Source organism: Equus przewalskii, chromosome 4, assembly GCF_037783145.1.
Source record: "Equus przewalskii isolate Varuska chromosome 4, EquPr2, whole genome shotgun sequence".
NCBI lineage: Eukaryota > Metazoa > Chordata > Mammalia > Perissodactyla > Equidae > Equus > Equus przewalskii.
Genome location: NC_091834.1, coordinates 55,296,863 through 55,320,130, shown reverse-complemented (window position 1 = coordinate 55,320,130; position 23,268 = coordinate 55,296,863). Strand labels below are relative to the sequence as shown.

Here is a 23,268-nt window from a genome sequence, read left to right as displayed (position 1 = left end):
CTTGAATCTGAGGTCTATGTCTCTTGCCAAATTTAGGAAGTTTGCTGCCATATTTTTTTGAGTATTTTCCCAGCTCTGCCCTCATTCTCCTCTCCTTCCAAAATTCCAATGACACAAATGTTACATCTTTTGTTATAGTCCCACAGGTCCCTAAAGCTTTGGTTTTTTTCAGTCTATTTTCTCTGTTATTCAGATTGGGTAATTACATGGTTCTATATTACAGTTCACTGATTCTTTCCTCTGTCCTCTCCTTTCTGTTGTTGAGCCAATCTGCTGAGCTTTTTATTTCAATTTTCTTTTAAAAGATTGGCACCTGAGCTGACATCTGTTGCTAATCTTTTTCTTCTTCTTCTTCTTCTTCTTCTTCTTCTTCTTCTTCTTCTTCTCCTCCTCCTCAAAGCCCCCGAGTACATAGTTGTATATTCTAGTTGTAGGTCCTTCTGGTTGTGCTGTGTGGGACGCTGCCTCAGCAATGCTTGACGAGTGGTGCCATGTCTGCACCCAGGATCTGAACTGGTGAAACCCTGGGCTGCCAAAGTAGAGCAGGCGAACTTAACCATTTGGCCACAGGGCTGGCCCCAAATTATTATATTTTGAAGTTCAAAAATTTCCATTTGGTTTTTCTCTATATGTTCTACTTATCTGCTGAGATTTTCTATTTCTTTGTTCAAGCTTTCTGTTTTTTCATTTGCTTTGTGTTAATTCCTCAATGAAGCCTTTTTAATCATGACTGCTTTAAAATCTTTTTCAGATAATTCTAACATCTGTCATTGGTTGTCTTTTCATTCAATTAGAGATTTTCCCAGTTCTTGGTATGACAGGTGATTTATATTTGAAACCTGGACATTCACATATTATGTAATGAGATTTTGTATCTTATTTAAACCTCCTGTTTTAGGTGGTTTTCTCTGACCAAAGTGGCAGGGCAGAGGGGTGTCACCTTGTTACTGCCAGGTGGAGGCAGAAGTCTAGGTTCCCCACTTAGCCTCTAATGTCACCCAAGGGTTGTGAGCTCCTCATCACTGCTGGATGGAGGTGGAAGTTCTATGTCTCCATGAATTCTTCATTGACATTGTGGTGGGGATGGCCTCCTTACCACCGGGCAATGGTAAAAGTCCCAACTCTCCACTAGGACTCCTCTGACACGACCCCAGTGGAAGGAAGATGGGCACCTCATTAATGTCATGTGGGGGTAGAAGTCTTGGCTCCTCACGAGGTCTCCACTGGTACTATGGGTGACAGGGGCAGGTGTTGGATGCCCCATTATAGCTTTGCAAGGGTGGAAGTCTAGGCTCCCAATTTGGCCTTTGAACATGTGGGTGATGGGGCAGCCACAATTCTTTTCTGTAGTGTTTGAAAGAAAATGGTTATTGTCTAAAAGTTTTCTGTCTTGCTAGGCTGCCCCTTTCCTGGCTACAGAGAACAGGCTTCTTCCGTTGGGGATTTTCTCATCTGTGCCTGGTGGTATTTCTAAGTTGCTGGCTTCTTCAGCACCAAGCCTGGAATACAATGAGTTAAAAAGAAAACCCAGGAAACATACCTCTGTGTCGTTCTTGAGTCCTGAGGTCCCTAGCTAGTCTGACGTTTTTCCTTCCAGTTCTTCTTACGTTTGTTTTATATAAAATGTCCAGGGTTTCCCATTGTACTTAGATGGGAAGTATAAGGAAACATAGATAGCATAGGAACAGGGAAAAGATGGATGTCCATGTTCCCAAAGTCCTCGGTTTAGGAGATTTTTTAAAACAGATTTTCTTCAACTATAAAACATATTCTCTAGCAGCTTGTCTGCTGCTCGGTAACACTGTTTCTCTTCATTACTTATATAATAGTTTACATATCTAAAAAACTGATTAAAGTAAGAAATTTTAACCTCAGTTTCTAAAGGGAATTTTTGGTAGATTTGTGTGGAAGAACATTTAAATATTAGCATTAAATTATTTTCCAATTCTTCTAAAATATTTATGGAGTCCATTTTTTTAGTGTTCATCCACACTGGTAGATAGTAAAAAGTGAAACTCTTCAAGGAAAACAGGGTCAGTCTTTGGATGGAAAAGCCTGAGGTGGTAAAAGACTGGTGTCACTGTAGATTCAGAAATAGGTGTGGGAAACCATGTATCAACTGCAGGGTGTTCTATAATAGTCACTGTGACGATCAAAGCAAGTATCTCCAATTCACTGTTCTAGGCAAACCCCAGAAGCCAAACGAGATGCTGTTTACAAGAAGAAACAAAACTACATCAGAAAAGACTAAGAATCTTGAGAGAAATAAATAAGGCACTTGGAAATGATTATATGTAAAAGAGAAAGCACAAGTTACTGCTCGAAATTTACAGATAGTAATCTATAAAATTGAATTCATTAGTACACGGCCTTGGCAATAGTAACAATTCATTGTAGTCTAGCATTAAAAAAAGCTATTAGTTTACGCTTATTTTACCAGTAAGTGTTTATCAATAAAATATGCTTACTTTACCTGGGAAAAACAGGTTAAATAACTTAAGGAAAGAGTATTCAATAAATATTTTTGATTGACTAGTTTTTTTGTATAGCAACGAGAAGCTCAATGGTTTCTATAGATGGCTAAATGTTCAAGTTCTCCAGAACTTGTAAAATTTCTGTATTAGACATAAATGCAAAACAAACAAACAAAAAACCCCATCAAATCATAGTATATTAGAATGTAAGTTTGGGAGGAAAAAATTTAAGCGTAAAACTAAACCATAACAACTGACAATAGTAAGAGAACTGAAAAAGCACAAGAAAAGCATTTGCAACATATAATGACAGCATTAACGTCTTCATAAAGAAATCAATTAAGAAATTTCCCTGCAGAAAAATTGGCAAAGCATACCAACAGTTCACTCTCATACATACAAGAAATATAAATAGCTAACAAAAAAGAAAATCTTTTAACCTCTCCTATAAACAAAGAAATGCAAAAGCAAACAATTAGATGCCATTTAAACCTAAATAGAATTGGTATAGTGTGGAGAAACTGGCACTTACGCACTGGTGGGAAAGTGTTAGTAGGAATGTATACTGGTAGAACCATTCTGGAGGGCAATCTGACAAATGTCTATTAAATTTAACATGCATATCCTTGACCAAAAAAATCTACTTCTAGGAAATCTATCCTTCTGAAACATTCACATAAACATGAATACCCTCATAGTAACACTCACATGTAGTTTTCATACACACACACTGCAGCATTGAATCAAACACACGAAAAAGTTAGGCAGCAAATTATCCATCACCACAGAATAAGCAGGAAAAAGGGAAGATTTATAAAATCAAACAATCATGTAAAAAGGATAAGATAGACCTCTAAGTAACAACATGGAAAGATACCCACAGTAATTAAGCAAAAACAATTAAGTTGCAAACTAGTATCCATAGTACAATGTGCTGAACCACGTGTTGGCACACTACAGCTGGTTGGCTGCCTGACTTTGTAAATAAAGTTTTATTGGAACACAGCCATGCTCATTTATTGCAATGGAGACCGTATGACCCACAAAGCTGGAAATATTTACTATTTAGCCGTTTAAGAAAAAGTATGCTACCCCTGATACATACCAGATTGACTTTCTCTCTGCTCTACTTTTACTTATCTTTAAGTTGCTATTTCTGTAACATTTGAATGCTTCTGATAAACATAACATTTTCATAATCAGAAATAAGTAAAAGACATTTCAGGGAGTTGGTTAAATACCACGTGGCCATTAAATGATGCAGGTATATATTCACTGACATAGAAATATCTCCACCATATATTAAATTTTAAAACAGTTTATAAAATACTATGTGTAGATGGGTCTCATTTTTGCTTTTAAAACTGTGTTGTTATACACAGTTGGGCAGCACAGCACAGATAGCTACCTTTTAAAATGTCACAGTCATTTTGCTCAAGTAGAAGGAATTTTTTTTTAAGGATTTCTCTTGTTTCAAATGAATTGCTTGTTCATTGTTTCTAGGGGTGCCCTTGGACTAAGCAGAATGCAAAACAACATAATTTCTGCATATGTACCTCCATCTCAGCTTATATTAACTCCTTCATCTCTAGTTATCTAACTTTGATCCTCAAGAGCAAACATAGATTAATCCTCCTCACTTCATAAAAGCCATCAAAAGGGAGAGAAGAAAAAACAGAAAGTACCCAGGGCATTCCCAGATAAAGACGGTAAACTGAACAAAAGTATATAACCTCTGCTGACTCTGGATACCCACCAAAACAGTAAATGTACTTTTTTCTTTCTCTTTGAAGCATAACTCCATGAGGCCAAAGGTAATGAGAGAGGAAACAATAACAACACAACTCCAGAAGATGGAAAGCAGATGGATGAGTATTAACTGACGTAGCAGACCTGAAAAAGTTGGCTCTTAAAAGAGAAGTAAGTGGCTGACCTAGCAGCACAGTGGTTAAGTTCGCGCACTCTGCTTCAGTGGCCCAGGGTTCCCAGGTTTGGATCCCAGGCACAGACCTACAACCGCTCATCAAGCTGTGCTGTGGTGGTGCCCCACATACAAAGTGGAAGAAGACTGGCACAGATATTAGCTCAGGGCCAATCTTCCTCAAGCAAAAAAAGAGGAAGATTGGCAGTAGTCAGCTCAGCAAAAGAAAAAAAAAGAAAAACTAAGAAACAACTACATTTTTTCCACAGAAGTCCACCCTTAAAAGGTCCAGGAATTGTTACACCAGGTATCAATGAAAATAGGGGTATAGAACGAACTGAAAACAGAAGGATTGGGTGAAAATTTATCTTGAAGCAATTTGATTCCTAAATTCTCTACACTACTCCAAAACTGAGCAAGTCCCTCCTCTATTGCAGAAAATCTGCGATGTATTTCCTGAAGCCAGTAGTTGAGGGCCTGGGTACCATACTGAAAACTGGGGGAGTAAATGAAAATTTACATAGCAAGTGCTGAAGCTCCCCCTCCTCCCCTAGCCTTTTGCTCTCACTCAGATTCCACAACACTTGGAGGCCTACACTCCCCAGCAAAAGACTGGAAGTCCCTCACTAGGGAATCTGACCAGCTGAAGAAGAAAGACCTAAATACACTGATATTTGCAAGACCCCAAAGAAACAGACACTGATATTGTGTAATAAAGAATCTGATTGGCCTTTGTCCCAGGTTCCTGCGAGGTAGCCTCTAAATGCCTGGAATTTCCTGAGTGATGAGTGTCTGTTACCCATGGTGGGCCCCTGGGACCACGCCTAATAGTTCTTATTAACAAGGTGACTCAGAGTGGGCCCCTAGATAGTTTGTGCTAATGAGATGACTCAGGATGGGGGCTAGCCATGCCACAAAGACCAACCATGTGATCAGGTTAGCTCTTCAGTAGATGAGGCGGAGGAGAAAAGGGCTGGAAATTGAGTTCAACCACATGGCCAGTGATTCAATCAATCACACCAATGAAAGCCCAATAAAAACTCTGGACATCAAAGTTCTGGTGAGCTTCCCTAGTTGGCAATACTCTCAACGTGGTCATACACTGATGTGCCAGGATGGTCATGTGTCCTGATTGCATGTGGAGAAGACGAGGAAAACTTTGCATTTGGAACTGTCTCAGATCTTGCCCTGTGGGTCTCTCCTTTTGGCTGGTTCTGATTTTCTTTTTGCTATAATAAAACTGTAATAGTAAGAGGACTGCTTTCAGTGAGTTCTGTGAGGTGAGCTGATCTAGTGAATTATCAAACCTGAGCGGGTAGTGGGAACTATCAAATTTGTAGCCAGCTGGTCAGAAGTGAGGGTGGCCTAGGGACACCCAAACTTGTGCCTAGTGTCTTTAGTGAGAGCAGTATTGTGGAGGATTATGCCCTTAACTTGTGCAATTTGGCCTCACTACAGGTAGTTGGTATCAGAAGTCATTGCAAATATTAAGGATACTCCCAAGGAAAGGTCCCAGTCAGATGAGCCTATAGTGAATACCACCCAACAACTCAATACTTGCTTTCAAGGTTTTAGTGTTTCCCTCTTAAAAAAAAGCCTCAAAAGGCTAAGGACCACCAACATATTTGGAAGAAACATAAGAACACTTCAGAAAAGTGATGAAATACCCAAGGTGTCTGAATATACTGGAAGGAGATTTAGACAACTGTGGGGGAGCTGCATAGAAAACTAGGCAAAGAAACAAAAATCGAAACATTAATTTTAGAGGAGAAAACAAAGTTGTACAGGAAAGGAAATGTAATCAAAACGTACTACATGGCTCAGTAATGAATACCATTAACACAGTCATAATACTGCAAACACTGAATACTGTTCTAACCAAAACTATGACGGGAAAATGGCAGGACAAGGACAGGTGTGTGAAAACAGCCTGGGATGGGGATGCAATTTTGGATAAGAAAGCAAGCTGAACCATCATCTTGGATAGCGGGAAGTTAACAGATAACTCCTATAATTGAAAAATCAAGAAGTAGCTCATGAACACCTTATTTAGAGGTACGGAAGTAATCGCCAAATAAACCAGATGGACTAATTTAAAATGGCTGGCTCTGAGGAAAGGGAAATTTGAGAACTGTTGGTGGTGGGAAGAACTGTCCTTTTTTATTATAAGAATAACAACACATTTTGATTCTTTAAATACATACATGTATAACTTCCATTTAAAAAAAGAAAATGCCCACACGCTCATAAACACAGAAAATGTTCTCTCTCTTTTCTCTTTTTTCTTTCTAAATCTTAAAGGCAAGAGAGAATATGGTATACACAAGGAACTTAAAACATAGTAGGAACCCAGGATGCGAAAGGAAGAATGAGAATAAACAATACTGGAGATATAGGTAAATGCTGTTTCTTAGGAGTTAACAAATGATATAAAATTGATGGTTTATATTGGGACAATCAGGAAAATGTAAATATGAACTAGGTATAATAATTGTATTGTAATTATGTAGAAAAAGGTCTTTTTTTAGAGATATCTATGGAAATATCTAGCAGTGAAATGTCACAATTTCTATAATTTACTTTAAATATTTTTCATAAATTAGATAAAACAAATATTGCAAAATGTTAAGAATTCTTAAATCTAGGTGATAGATACATGGGTATTTATCACATTATTTCTACTTCTCAGGACATTTGAAATTTTTCATAATAAAAAGTCAAGAAAAAGTTACTTTGTAAAGCCAATGCATGAGGTAATGAGTTGCATTTCCATGTCTGTCTTTAAACGGGGATAGGTTGAAGAGGAGAGACTAGGAAGAGTCTCTGGTTATCTTACCATATCCCGCCATAGAAGCACCATTCTCGACATCCACTGTGTTCTTATTTTCCTCTGCTAGAGCTTTAACATATCTTTTGCTTAAATCTAGTATTTGTTCGCGTAACTTGACACTGCTTTGATGTCTTGGTTGTTGAAAAGTGTAGTGCAGTAACATCAATCCCCAAATGAGTCCAAATACAAGCAACAGTAAACTCAACTTCTGGGACATGTTTTTTCTTGAGATTGTAAAAATCATTTCTGATGAAGCAAACAGACTCAAGTGAAAAGTGGTAACTAGAGGTAAGTCACCAATCAAGACTTTTAAAGGAAAAAGAAAAAAAATCTCCTCATCTAAAACTGTATATTCTTCATCTTGAGCAAGGTTGCCTCCAACTCTCTCAACTCTGCAAAATTGAGAAAAAAAAAAAGCAATTAGTATTAACCTATATCAGTGACAGAATAGACAATGACAGATTTAAGAAGAGATTCTATAAATAGTTTTGATTTGGAACTATATCATCTTCTTTGACAATTTTCTCCACCACTAAGCAAGCTTCCATGTCTTTTTCAGTCTCATTTATATGCTCTTCAAAAAATTTAAGTAGAGAGGCCAGCCTGGTGGTACAGCGGTTAAGTTCACATGTTCCACTTCAGTGACCCGGGGTTCACGGGTTCAGATCCCGGTTGCGGACCAACACACTGCTTGTCAAGCCATGCTTCGGCAGGCATCCCACAGATAAAACAGAGGAAGATGGGCGTGGAGGTTAGCTCAGGGCTAGTCTTCCTCAGCAAAGCGAGGAGGATTGGCAGCAGATGTTAGCTCAGAGCTAATCTTCCTCAAAAAAAAAAAATTTTTTTAACTAGAAATAAATGTCAATTCATTGAAAATATCTGAAAAAGAAATGCCACCATGGTCACGAAAGTCTTTCAATGACTTATCATTTGTGACTAAAACTATGGATATACAATTAAGATTTACAGGCAATCTCAGTCTATTCAAATACAGGTCACCAACCTAAACATCTAAAAGCTATTTCTCCTCCTCCTCCTCCTTTAAAAACAAAAAAGGTAGATGCCATGAGGAAAGGTGAAACAGACTTGAAAATCAAAATGCCTGTCAAAAAAAAAAATCCCACAATATAAGTAAGTGTGCCAATATTTGAAAACGTCACTAGAAAATACTACTAACGGCAATGAGATAATCTTAAGAAGCATACAACCTAAAATGAAAAGTTATAATATCTAAGTTTATACTTCTAAGTTTATGCCAGTCATAATGACAAGTGCTAAAACAAGTTAGAATTTTTCCCCCAAATTTACAATTCTATTTTTTTTTTTTTTGAGGAAGATTAGCCCTGAGCTAAGTACTGCCGATCTTCTTCTTTTTGCTGAGGAAGACTGGCCCTGAGCTAACATCCGTGCCCATCTTCCTCTACTTTATATGTGGGATGCCTACCACACCATGGTGTGCCAAGCAGTGCCATGTCCGCACCTGGGATCCGAACCAGTGAACCCCAGGCCGCCAAGAAGCGGAACGTGTGAACTTAACCACTGTGCCACTGGGCCAGCCCCCCCAAATTTGCAATTCTAAATTTTAAATGATGTAGGTATGTATTTTTATAATTTAAGGAAACACTGAAAGGTCATATTTCACTTTTGTAAAAAAGAGAAAGGTGATGACCATTATGGAATCTAGAAAGACCTGGAGAATAATAATGTATGAATCCCCAAAGTATCCAGTGAAGTAAACTCTTCAATTATCTCTAATGGAGTAAAATTCTTCAGATAGAAATAAACCTGGAGTCAAAAATGCATTTCTGGAGCTGGCCCTGTGGCCGAGTGGTTAAGTTCACGCACTCCGCTTTGGTGGCCCAGGGTTTTGCTGGTTCAAATCCTGGGCACAGACATGGTACCACTTGTCAGGCCACGTTGAGGTGGTGTCCCACATGCCACAACCAGAAGGACCCACAACTAAAATGTACAACTATGTACTGGGGGGATTTGGAGAGAAAAAAGCAGAAATAAAGTGCATTTCACAGGGGGGCCAGCCCCATACTTGAGTGGTTAAGTTTGCAGGCTCTGCTTCAGCAGCCTGGGGTTCACCAGTTCAGATCCTGGGCAAGGACCTAGCACCACATGTCAAGCAACACTGTGGCAGCACCCCACACAGAAGAACTAGAATGACCTACAACTAAGATATACAACTCAGGGCCAACTGGCTCAGGACCAATCTTCCTCACTAAAAAAAAAAAAAAAAAAAAAAAAAAGCCTATCACACCTTAATGAAAATAATCTTTAACTTTTCAACTTTCTGAAGTATGGGCACATAAAAATATCAATTTTAATGCACTTAATAGGGTATAATCACATAACTAAACTAATAAAATCTAGCTTGAGGATAAGACTACAAATGAATACAGTGTCAATAAAGGTAAACTCTGCAGAGCATTCACCCACTTTCAACAGCTATTTCCCGAGCCAGCATACGTGCTAGGTACTAGGGAAACTGTGGTTCTGCCTGAGAAATTTGCTTTCTAGCACAGGTGCTTTCAAACTCCTTTTTTATATAACAAAAATAAAGTATTTTCTAATCTTATGCAAAATGCCAAAATACAAAACACAATCGAAACTTCTCCAGTAGATGTTTGTGTGTTGAGGAATATGTAAGTGGGGGACCTTCTGCCCCGCCAATTCACCTGTCCTGTTCAGAAAACTCCCCCTCCTCCTTTCCCCCAGCCTGCCACCCATCCCCCCTCGGACACCTCTAATAAATTCTGGGGCTGCAAGGTTTGACAAACACCCTCTGTTCCTGTTGAAGTATACCGACCTGCCCAACCTCACTACAAACATGACTGCACCACTAACTGCGTCTATTAATTACAATAGTAGAGTGATAACTGCATGAAAAATTAGGAAGTAACTCCTTTTCAAATTTTCTTCTACTTATGCTTATTTCTTTAGTTATCATACACAGAGTAAATCTCTTCAGATCTTATTGAAACAGTACCATTAATAGCAATACTGGATTACTAAACTTTGCTTAGCAAAGTCAGGTAAACGTAACCTATTTTTTCTACAGAGATTTTACATTTGACTTGAGTTCAGAAAGTGGAAATTCTTGATTCCCAAGAAAAATTTTTTTTTAAAAATTATACACGTATATTAAATTTCTTCTTCCTTTATAAATCTTTACGAGCTCCTATGTCTTTTCAAGTTTCACCTGTGTGCTACATTATCTGACCTAGCACCCAATGGAAGGATGAACTGGGAACCTGTCCTGAAGCGGTCACAACAGAATTCTAAAGCCGTCTTACCACAAAGCCAGAAAAGTGACATCCCTGGAGAACTGACTCCTAGGTATTTTGGCAAATAAAGGCTAAAATGACAGCCTAGAAAGTTCTACGTCACTATACACATCCAAGACCAAAAAGGAAGAGACACAAAACCAGAGGCAAAGAAGGTATTTCAGTTAAATAACAGCAACAACCATTACTACAATCACTCACTTCACACCAGATTCTGCTCTAAGTTCCTTATACGAAATAACTCATTTAATCTTCACAACATCCCATACTAATAATATTACCACTTAACAGGTAAAAACAAAACAAAACTGAAGCAAAGAAAACTTAAATAATTTGCCCCAGGTCGTACAACTGGATGGTGGAAGAGACAGAAGTCAAAGTTCAGGCTCTTAACTACCGCCCCTCTTTCATAGCAAGGGCAACAGAAACTGGGTGAACAGTTACTAAGTTCTTATCATGTGCCTAACTCTGAAGTAAACATTTCACAAGGGTTATTTCATTTAATATTTTCAATAACCCCCAAAGAAAGATGTTGTGTTGTTATTCTCACTTTAAAGGTGACCAAATTAAGGCTTAGAGGTTAACCTGCCTAAGATTTTTACCCAGGCCAGCTGACTACACTCGCCTGTACTGTGGCAAGAGGTACAAGTCCACAAGTTCAGAATCTGTAGCTCCATTTAGAGTCTGTCTTTTCCTTTAAAGAGGGTGGTTAAATCCAGCCCTCTAGAACTCGTAGCTTTTACAAAACTCCACGAAAGTGACAAATCCCAAGACTGTAATGGCATTAGGCAGAGAACAGGAGACTCATTGGGTGTAGGGGGTGGATAGTCAAACAGGGAGTCTAATCTCTAAGAGGTCAAGTCCTTCCGAGTAGGTACAAGCTTGAGAATGAAAGGCTGCTCACCACCATGAACTCTGCCTAAAGGGTCAGTGGCAGTAGCACCACTAGGCAGAAGCATAGCTGAGAACGATATGCCCCCAAAGTAATAAATCTCAGGGACCAAGGAGGCCTAACTTAAACCTAAAATTTCTCCGTGTGAAGGGCCCAAAGATCTAAGCTGCAAAAATTAAATTAAGAGCCCCTTATTCCTCTCTATTGACTGTACATTACCCAACTGTACCATCAGATTCAGAGAAGAGGCCTTCATGAAAGGTCCTCCTAGCCTTGACTCTATATGGAATCGGTCTGCTCAGCACTGCCCTCAACAAAGCTAAAGCAGCTCGTCTCAGAGGGAAGTCGGGAACTTTCACAGGGACTGCTACCGTAAGAAATGTATATGCTGTGTAACTCGCTTGTGTTTGTTATACACTTTCCTATAGTGATAAGTAGTAAAACATTTAATATGAAAAGGGTTTCTTTGGGAATAGCATAGTGAGAAGCTGGGAGCAGTTAATCCCACTCTGCACTAGGGAACTACAAAAGGACACCAAGGAATAAAGGGGATATGGAGCTACCAGGAAGAAAGGACCCCCTGCAGCCCTCTCCAAGTTAAAAAGATGGCCAGGAGGCAGCTTATGACAGAGGGCAGAGTAGTACAAAAGTCCCTGAGAATTCTCTTAGTCAATCCAAGAAAGCCTGAAAACTGTTCTATCTAAGGGTTCATTTCCACAAGCAACTGCAAGCAAGCCCAGCAGAGGTGACTAAGATTCTAAAAGGACACAATTCCGCCTTCGGTATCTTCTCAGAGAACACTTCACATTAAAATCATCTGGAGAGTTTTTTAAAAGTCCCAATGCCAGGTTCCACCCTATATCAATTAAATTAGAACGTCTGGGAGTGGAAGCCAGGCATTGGTGTTTTTTAAAGAGCCCTAGGTTATGCCAATGTGCAGCAAAGTTTGGGAACCACTGTCCAAATCTTAAATTTCTTCATAAAGTAGCAATGATAGACAGCTACAGGTAGGGTCACTAAATTCAAAGTTACAAGTCAGTTCATCAGGTGTGACATAGGATTCCTGCCTGGACCTACCTATAACGACCGTGAAGGAGAAAGGGTAAGGGGATGAGAAAACACTTTGCTGGAATCCAAGTCATTCCTGCCAGGGCGGGTGAGGCCCTGTATTTACCAGGCAGGGGTGGAGGTGGAGTGAAGAGAAAGCAATTTCCACTGGTCCCACTTTCATTCCTAGGCTGATTATGAATACACTGTTCTATCCTCTTGAGAGAGATTTCTGCAATTTCATATAGAAAAAAAGCAGATAAGAAGTTCTGAATTCTTTAGCAACTAAAGGTAATTTACCTTAGTACTTTTAAAGAGAAATAATTCTTAGACTCAATCTTTATGAAAGAAAAAGAAAAGGGAGGGTTCAGTGTCTCTTTCTATGCAAGGTTCACAGCTGCAAATGACAGAGGAAGTTGCACTTTGAACCTCTCCAATTTTTCTGTATGTTTCAAGTACTCGTCCAGCTCCTGGAATACCACCGAGGTCAGGATGGAGACAATAACCAGAAACTTAAAAGGTTTACACTGTCACCGAGGACTCATGGCTATCATCTAGCATAGTATTTATCAGAATCCTTGCTCCACCAAAATAGTCTACATCTAAAAGCTTTTTAATCCTAACTTCTAGACCACTATATTGTCTACCAATCACTCAAAAAAATAAAACTTCAAATTGTTCCCAAGAAACACTGGAGAATTTTTAAAGGCAAAAATAAAATCATCATTACCTTTATCATCATTATTATTTTGACCTAAGATAGACTCCTGTAGGGGAGAAAGACATTTCCTCTACCCGATGTGGGTTCGTCTGGCCAGAGAACGAATTAAATTCACATGAGACAGAATAGCAGGAGAAAATTAAACAAAGCTTTATAACATGTATACATGGGAGAAGTCAGGCAAGCTGAGCAACTCGCCAAAATGGCTGAAGCCCTCCCCTTAAATATCATAGCCAGCAAAAAGACAAAGGAGGATACTGGGGGTGGGGGAAGTCAGTTACAGCAGGTTACCAGAAACAGGAATCAGATTTTTATGCAGATTTAAGTCCTTGCCTTTGGTATTGATTAAGAGTTTCTAGAGAGAAGGTCATCCCCTTTCTTCTTCCTGGTACTGAGAGGGAGGCACCTTTACAGATAGAGATTTCCTTTACAATGTAAATGTCTCCTAACAAAGGGCAAGCAAGTTCCACCCCTCAGAGCCTCCTTCCCTGTCCCAGTTTATCAAAAGCAATCAGCCTCAAATAATCCTCATGCCAAAGAGACATATCTTGGCATGGCCAAGACCAGTCCCCCACACTCCTAAATATTTTTAGGATTCCCAGGGGAAAGTCCTCACTAAACTGCAGAAATTACAAAAGGAATTACAGTCCACATGGTCCAAAAGGAGAAGAATTAAGGAGAGGAGACACACTTAAAATGAAGTAACTGCAGAGTACTAGATTTGAAGAGGGGCAACAGAGTGAGGTCCAAGTACCATCATCTCCAATGGGATTACTGCAGCTGCTTCTCAAGTGCTTTCCTAGATCCCTCTCCAACCCCACTTCCAGCCATAGTCCTCAGAGCAGCCAAAAATGTTCTTTTAAAAACAAGCCATGACTCAAATGGCCACAATTTGAATATTTCTCCAAAAGAGATATGCAAATAGCCAAAAAGCACATGAAAAGATGCTCAAACCACTAACCACTAAGGAAATGCAAATTAAAACTACACTGAAATACCACTTCACAACCATTAGGATGACTATGAAGGGCATCAGTGTATACCAGCCTAAAATATGCCTCTTTGGTATAAAGACTATTTTGAGCTGAAGATAACTGAGAAACAGCAAATGCAGGAAGGGCTCCCTGCCCTCCCCCTTTCAACCTAAAAGCAAGACATGAATTTCCGGTGAGAAAGGTGAGAACATTCTTATCACAGGATACCAGGAGTTGATGCTGAGATTAATCTGTAGAAGCACACCTTAACTAAAACAGCCCTTATCTTTCATTCATTTCCCCCATATATCTACCTTCCCACAATTTACTGCCTCTAGAAGATCAAACTCCTTTTCCTTTGTCTTGTCACATCTCCACAATTTATGGGTCTTTAAATGGTGTATAAGCTCTCGGGACTAACTGCTTCTTTGGAGGTTTCACTTCATTTCTGTGAAGCCTGTAATTTGCATACATACAATTGCAAATAAACCTTTTTCTCCTGTTAATCTGTCTTTTATCAGTTTAATTTGCAGAGTCCCAGGTACTGAACCTAAGAAGGTAGAGGAATAAGTTTTTTGCCTTCCGCTACAGCTATTATCAAACAAATAAAAACAGCAAGTGTTGGTGCAAATGTGGAAAAACTGAAACTCTTGTGCACTGCTGATGGGAGGGAAAAATGGTACAGTTGCTGGGGAAAACAATACGGCAGTTCCTCAAAGAATTAAACACAGAATTACCGTATGGTCCAGCAATTCCACTTCTGGGTATAATCACAAAAGAATCGAAGGACAGACTCAAAGAGATACTTGTACTCGCATGTTCGCTGCAGTATTATTCACAATAACCAAAAGGTGGAAACAACCCAACTGTCCATCAACAAACGAAGAGACCAACAAAATTCGATATATACATACAATGGAATATTATTCAGCCTTAAAAGAAAATTCTCATACAAGCTACACCATGGATGAATTTTAAAGACATTACACTAAATTAAGCCAGACACAAAAGGGACAAATATTGAATGATTCTACTTAGAGAGGTACCTAGAATAGTCAGAGACATAGAGACAGAAAGGAGAATGGTAGCTACCAGGGGCTTGGGGGATAGGAGAATGGAGAGTTATGGTTTAAAGTTTAGGGTACAGAGTTTCACTTTGCGATGATGAAAAAGTTCTGGAGATGCATAGTGGTAATAATTGCACAACAACGTGAATGTACTTAATGCCACTGAACTATATACTTAAAAATGGTTAAAATAGTACATTTTATGTTGTGTATTTTTTATCATATACATACACACAAAAGAAGTCATCACATCACTCCTCTGCTTAAAAACCCTTCACCAATTTCCCATTGCATTTAGAATAAAATTAGCACTCTTTACCACAGCCACAGGCCCTGCATAATCTGACTTCCACCCTCCTCTCTCTGTCCTAATCTCACACCAGTTCCCTGTTGCTCACTGTACTACAGTCACTCAGCAAAACACACCAAATTCTTCAGGGTCTCTACAACTGCTGTTCCCCTGTTTAGAATGCTCTTCCTGCCGATGGCTCCTTTTCATCCTTTAGTATTTAGCTCAAATGTCACCTCTTCAAAAAGTAGCCTTCCCATTCCAGCCTCAAGGTACTTCTATCATTCTCCATGTGAAATTACATATTCTACCTTAAAACCTTGAGCAAGTTATTTTATCTCCCTAAACCCTAATGTCCTCGCTTACATAACGGGGACAACAGTACCTAACCTAATACTGGCAAGGAAAAGTGATACCTCATACTTCTCAATAAATACTAACCTTTATTATTAGTGTCAGGCTCTTAGGCAGCAACGCCAGTAATTCTTGACAATCTGAGTAACTTGAGTTAATACAGGGGATGTTTTACTAGACTCAAACAAAACTCTTTTGATTAGCTCTCACGGCCCTCCATAATGCAGTCCCCAAAGACCAAATTTATTTCCCATTAGTCACAAAAATATCTCTCCCAATCAAGCCAGTCTTCTCCCCGTCTCATACAACAGTAATAATAATACCTTACATTTATGTAATATTTTTATTTACCGAGCATGCTTCCTTCTGTCCTCTCATTCAGTTAGTAATAGTCAGCTATCAGAGAGGCTGTAGGCTTGAAAGTTTCTACTCAGAATCTGTGGACAACATGAAATATTTCATTGGTACCAGTCACTGAAGAATTACGCAGTCCTAAAGATGACATAACAGCATGTTGTTGGTAAGAACAGTTCATCTTCCAAATAGCCGACAATGAGACGAGAGCATCTATTTAAATGCTACCTTAGCCAGAAGGATTTCAAAACCTCATTACTTTACTCTAGCCCACGCTGATTGTCTTCTAACTCCCACAGCACATTACTTTATACCAACTGATTTTACACAGCATATCATCCAATCACGTGTATGAGCCTTGTCTCCTAAGTCCCAGGTCCTGAAGAGCCAGAGTACCATGCCCTACACTGCTGCCACAACTCCCACAGAGCCGGGTGAATGACCAGCAATCACTGAGAGAGGTCTCATACTTTACTTTAAACACATCCCTGAGCCTAACCTCACCTTCTCCCAAGCAGCAATGGGACCTCCCTGCCATGTTTTCAGGGCAGAGGAAACAGAAATTTCAAGGTAAAATTAAAGTATCTTCAATTATCCATTTCTGTGTTGGAAGAACCTGAGAAGAAATCTAATCCAATCCCTTCATATTTCAGATGAAGAAACTAAAGCCCAGAGATGTTCAGGGTCTTGCCCAAAATGCGACCATCAATTATGGCAGAAACTGTACTGGTCCAGAACACAGGTCCTGACTCACTGTCTAAGTTTTTCTCTATACCACACTACCTCCCTTACCTCCCCTAGAAAGACTGTGTTTATAAATACTGAATGAATTGTACCATTAAATGAAGCTTGTTCTTTTTTGCTTTAAAAAGAATGTAACCAGAAGATAGTCATGGCAGTTTAGGGCAATGATCGTAAAATTCTGAAGATGTATCACTTGGACTATTCATTAAATTATCAAGTTGGCACATTAAAGTTTCAAATATGCTTTATTCATATAAATCAAAGTATTACAAAGTCACTGCAAGAAGGATCTAAGAAACTTTAGATCTTTGTTTTACATAGGCAAAAAACTACAACAGAAAAAACATGCAGCAAAACAAAGATAAATACAAGGTCTTCTGGATATAAACACCTTAACATGATCAGCAAAACATTGATAAGAAAGAACACATTTCCAGAAAAAAGAATTGGGTGGGGTGCACAAAGGCCCAGACCCAAACACAACCTTTACTACATGCCCCTTTCTTTTCAGCAGGAAAGAACCTGGATTATTCATTCATTTGCTCACTTATTCATTCACAATATATATTAAAGCACCTACTACACGCCAGAAACTGGAGATGTGAAAGGTGAAACAAGATAAGACAGGATTCTTGTTCTTCTGGAGATTATGCTTTGGTAGGAGTGGGACCATAAACAAGCAAACAAAGAAACAAGCTAATTGCAGCTTGTGAGAAATTGCTATGAAAAAAATAAACAGGGCAATGTGAGATTGTGTGAGGAGTCTACGTGAGGTGTGAGGTCAAGGAAGGCCCTCCAAGGAGGTCTGATCTGAAAAAAAAGAAAAAAAAGGAAGTACAAAGTCTGGTTCCAATTTCGTTCCAACTAAAACCTTTAGAATTCTTTTCCAACCAGAATCTTGGAAGCAGGCAGTAAATTCCTTATTCCTACTCTTCTCAGTATAAACTAATGAGAATGAGAAGGATCTCAATCCCCAGCATGGAACAGCCTGGTTTGGAGAAATTGTCCACAATGAACAGAAGGAAACTCACTAGCAAAGAAAGCTTTGTGTTCCCCTTTCTTATGAGAATGGCACTTCCGCTGTTGGTAATACACAGGAACAGTAATGATGTGATATGGTGATCTTTACATAGAAAAACATGTTCTTATCAGCATTTCCTAACATTAAGGGGGCAGTGGCAAAATGCGGTATGGAATAAAGTCTAGGTAGCAGTCCAACAGCATGTTAACCTATAACTGTTATTAAGCATTTTAAATACAGTTTTTTGAACTCTAAAACATTCTTTGTTAAAGAACACTAAAGTAGGAAAACAAAGAACATGGGGAAATTTTTTTCTTAATTTTCATATTTATTACAGGCCTTAATGTCTCCACTCCAGTTTACAAGATCTTTGGCTGTCAGTAAATTGCCCAAGATCTGTTCAAAGCTCTATTACACTACTCGCCGAACAGCAAACATGTCAACAGCTAGATATTTAAGCAATTTTCCAGCAGTTTCTCCCTAGCCAGGGACTTAAAGACAAATATATTAGTCCAACATTATTACTAGGGAAAAGTAAAGACAGAGAATCAGCGAATATTTAAACCAGAATGCCCTCATCTGAAAGATAAGGAAAGTGAAGCACAAAGAGGACTGATGACTACCAAGGTCAAATGGGGGAAACGAGGCATCCAAACGCTCAGCCCAGGACTCCAGAGTTTTTCAAAAGCAAGGAACAAAAATCAACATTAATAGTTTGCAACTGGCACTTTTTTAAAAAACAAGATAAAATAGAAACCATCAGAGCAAACTGTATGCACTACAGATTTTATTTTGTGAAACTTTTCTTTCAGTTTTCTATATATGTATGTATCTTTTTCATACACAGACAGGCACCTGCACACAGAGTTGCACAAAAAGACTCTATGGAGTCTTGACAAAAAGACCTCTGCTATGGGTTGCAGTTAAAAATTTTAAAAACACTCTTGAAATACTTCCTTGTATTTTTATGCAAACATTGCAACAGCAACATTAAAAACATTAACAGATGGCTAATCCTACCTTAAAAATCTCTCCTTCAAATCCCAATTTTGCATTTATTCAGTGCTTTGCTTTTTGTGCTGTTATAACTATAGCTGAAGTGACCGTTGACAGCAGCAACTGGCAAGCAGAGAAGCTCTCACTCAGCCAAAGGTGCTACAAGAATCATGCCTACTTGTCTCCCAAGGAATTTACAGCTAGAGAGGCAGGTTACATACTACAAAAAGACACAGTATGTTCACCAGAGCTCAGAGGTTCAGAGAGTTCTCTGCAAAAAAGACTCCGAAAGAAGTCCTCCACAGACTTGACCTCGGAATGTAATTTCAGGGGAAAAGGCCCATTCCTAAAATATTTTTCTCTACATAATACTGCCTGAGGCTAATATCTGGGGGAAAAATATTTAACATAGGACACAGCCATCCACTCCTAATTAGGTCTAAGATTTAAAATGTGAACAGCCTTGAGAGAAGCTACACTAAAATTCCAGCCATGATACAGAAATATCATATCTTAAGATAGCAGATCATTTTTAGATGGCATATTTGGGAGAGGGGAGGGAAGACGATGATAGCACTGAAGAGCACAAAGATATATAAAAGAAAATGGGTAATGTAAGTCAGGGTTAAGAATAGAAAATGTTAGAGGAAAGGAGAAACTACTCAATCACTATGCCACAGTGAAAGTTAAATCTAAATATATTATACAGTCCTAGAGATTTCAGTCACAGAGCCTGACCTGGCCACAGCCTTGGCCAATCATGTTTTGTGCCATATGACCCCACCTCCTCTTCCACAGCTAACCAGACTAGCATTGGGCAACTTTGCCTGAGACCTCTGACAAAAAGAGGCCTCTAAGAAAACCAGGATGTTGACAGTAGGAACAAAAAGGGAAAGAATTCACCAAAAAACCCACTGAAATTGGATTAAGGGATTGACAAACTAGAGTTATAAAGAGGCAGGCATAAAACTAAACAGAGGCTATGAGTAAAGGAAAAGAGTAGCGAAAAAGAGAACTAAGCATGTCAAAAACGCACAGAAAAGGTGCAGCTCATGAAAGGGAGGAAGGACTGGTTGGCAGAGATTCTTGTTTGTGGTAGCTCTCTAGTTCTTCCATGTATATTCCCTTTCTCAAGGTGGAAAAAACCCCTCAAATACAAATAAATGACAAAAAGAGTTTACCTCAATTTTTTCCCACGTTAAAAAGAATGTCTAAAAACCCTTATCATTGAAAGCATGAGCTAGAAGAGTCCTTGGAATCAGACCAATTCACTATTTTAGCGACGAGGAAATTGAGGACCACAAAGGAACCCAAGGTTACACAGATGGTGACAGAGCTAGGACAAGAATCAAGGTCTCCTATTTCCATAGTCATTACTCTCTTACACTGCACTAAATAACACCAACACAGAAACATTTTTTTTTCAAAATGAGTATTTTTGCCACATGTTTTTAAATGAATCAGAAATCTTTATGTGCATATGCCATCCCCCCACAGTTTAAATAAGTTTTCCACTTGTTTACTCTCTGGCTTTCTGTTATCCTTATGAAATACATTCACTAGATTTCTTCTTTTCTTCTTAAATACTTTTTTTAAATGCATTTGTCTATAAAGACATTACACAGAAAATTCACCAGGCCCCTCTGGCTTTTCCCTATAACTCCACATTCAAAAACTACACTATTCAGGACACGTTATTACACATATTACACAATAGTGTTTGAACTCAATGTGGTACAGAACAGACATTTTAAATGAAAAAGTTCAATTAAGGACCATAAAGATTTCCTTGAAGAAAAACTCATCACCACTGTCAGTAAAATTCAGGAGAAAACAGTAAAAGAACAATCGAAACTAAAGAGGAACTAATGTGAAATGTTTCAAGTCACTCCTTATAAAATTTATTGCATTCATTCAGCTTGTCCTGAGAACAAAAACTACAAGTTGGAAACACAAATCCCAAAGAGGAAAATTACTAACCAATGGGTAAGCGTAGAGAGAGACTGAAAAAAGTAGAGATACGGTAAAGATGGTGAAGCCCCACGCCAGGACTACAGAACACCTAGATGCTTACTCTGCCAAACACTTAAGCTCCTTTAAGGATTCCCCCCAAACGACACAGCGCGGGGGGGGAGGGGGGGGGCGGGGCACGACACGGTGAATAAATCCTTGTACCTCTAAGGCTGAGCCACAGAAAAGCAGAGTCATCAATTTCCTAAGAACATTCTCAGCCATCCCGAAACAGCGGAAATTAAGAAGATAGCATATTTTAAAGAATTCTTTGCTTACGTTTAAGGTGAACAAGGTATAAAGTGAAGAACACACAGCCTAGGGTGCTAGTGATTAAAGAGAGAAAAGCACAAAACTGACAAATCCAGAGGCCACTTCAGTATAGCCAACGAAAATACCATATTCAAAGGATTCTTCCGTCAAATGAAGAATTAATGGCGTTCTAAGTGTATTATTTCTTATTCTAAGAACTTAAAGGTGTGCCCTGTTATCTCCATTTGATCGATGAGAGAATTCAGGCTTAGAGCCTTTCATTCACCAAGGTCACAAAGCCAGGCAGTGAGTCGATCAGGATTAGAACCCAGGCTGTCTGAGCCGCTCTCAAAACCGCTTGCGAGAGTATAAGCCACAGCCGACAGGGCAGTTTAAGTTTGTCCTTACCAGTCCCCCGGGAGCCGAGTTGTGAAGACGGAGTGAAAAACGGGCATTTGACTTTCTCTCTCTCAAAGTACAACAGAGCTGAGCTGTCAAAAACAGAGAAAGAAGTGAGCGCGGCTGCCGCGCGGGCGCTGCATCCCCGCAGCTCAGGTCCGCCGCTCGCCCGCGCCCGCGGCCCCGGACCGAGCCCGCCCCACGCGCGCTTCCTCGCCCGGGCCCGCGCGGCCGCGGCTGGGCGACCCGGAGGGGCAGGGACAAAAGCCTCTCCGGCCGCGGTGCCCGAGTCGGGTCTCCGGGGAAGCCCAGGGGCAGCGGCTCCGGTGGGGCGGGGACCGGCGGAGGAGGGGCGGCCGCGGGGCCGAGGGGATCCGCGAGAGGCGCGGGCCGGACTGGCAGAGACGCCCCCTCCCCATTACCTTGTCCGTGGGCTCTTCGTCACCGTCGCCGCCGCCAACCGGCTCCCGAGCCAGGGCGGCGCAGCGAAAGCGGATGAGCGGGCGTCGGCTGCGTCCCGCGCTCGCGAAGCAGCCTCCAGGTCGGGATGGAGTAAGGCCGGAGCTGGGAATCAGGGACCAGGTTGGTTCCCAGCTCGTGCAGATTCTACTCTTCTCGTCCCTCGCACTGCGCTTCCGCTCCGCCTCCTGGCCCAGCCCGGCCCTTCCCCCACTTCGACGACCAACAGCCCGCGGCGCGCGGCATTGTGGGGGATGTAGTCCCGGAATGCGGAAGAGGCGGCACGTGCTTCTAGCCCGCCAGCAGCTACTTCAGGTCAGGACCACGCCGTTGCGTGGCAACCAGTGGGGGTGGCCGGTTCCTTCGGATTGGAAGAGGAGCTTACGAGAGGCGTACTCCCTGCTTTAAATAGCGTGCAGGCTTTGAAAGGAGGGTGTGGGCGTTTTACTCCTGACCCTCCCGATGCAGGGAGCTAACAATCCCGATGCTATTGGCTTGAGGCGGAAGGGCTTAGTAGTGATTAACTGTGTGCTGTGGACAAGAGTGCCGTTCTTGCTCCTGAACGTCCATAGCCAGTGGAGTACGGCAAGAAAAAGAAAAGGGCTAAAGATTGAAAAGGAAGAAACAAAATTATTTTTCACAGATGCACTTATGTTTGCGGCAAATCCAAAAGAATCTACAGATAAATTGTTACAATTAATGAGAATTTAACAAGGTTAACAAATAAAATCGTATTTAAAAAGCTTCTCATTTTTGGTGAGGGAGATTGGCCCTGAGCTAACATCTGTAGCCAATCTTCCTCTTTTTGCTGGAGGAAGATTGTCGCTCAGCTAACATTTGTGCCAGTCTTCCTCTGTTTTGTATGTGGGTTGCATGGCCACTGAGGAGCAGTGTAGGTCTACACCGGGAACCAAACTGGCCTGCCAAAGTGGATGGCCCTGAACTTAACCACTAGGCCACAGAGCATGCCCCCCCCAAATCATATTTTTTAAAAACCAATATTTATATTCCAGGAAAAAAGTTAGATAATTAGATTTTTTTAAAGATACCACTTAACAATAGCTTCAAACAAATATCAAGTCCCTAGAAATAAATCAATCAAAAAAGTGCAAGACCTGTATGAAGAAAACATTTTAAAAAACATTGAAGAGGACCAAAACAAGTAAGAGTT

At 40.2% G+C, this 23,268-nt stretch overlaps 1 protein-coding gene across 3 annotated transcripts in view; it reads right to left on the bottom strand.

Moving 5' to 3' along the window:
* The window catches only part of CCDC126 (coiled-coil domain containing 126), a 31,651-nt gene extending 10,142 nt beyond the window's left edge, over positions 1-21,509 (bottom strand). The window contains exons 1-3 of one of the 3 annotated variants that reach the window (XM_070615955.1): positions 21,267-21,486; positions 16,214-16,299; positions 7,232-7,617 (exon numbers count right to left, since the gene is read on the bottom strand). In XM_070615955.1, the coding sequence (XP_070472056.1) occupies positions 7,232-7,469 (238 nt within the window). In that variant the 5' untranslated portion in view covers positions 7,470-7,617; positions 16,214-16,299; positions 21,267-21,486. Of the gene's footprint in view, positions 1-7,231; positions 7,618-16,213; positions 16,300-20,957; positions 21,045-21,266 lie in introns of those variants that run through there. The other 2 variants (XM_070615956.1, XM_070615957.1) reach the window with 2 other exon arrangements.
* Between the last annotated feature and the right edge of the window lie 1,759 nt (positions 21,510-23,268).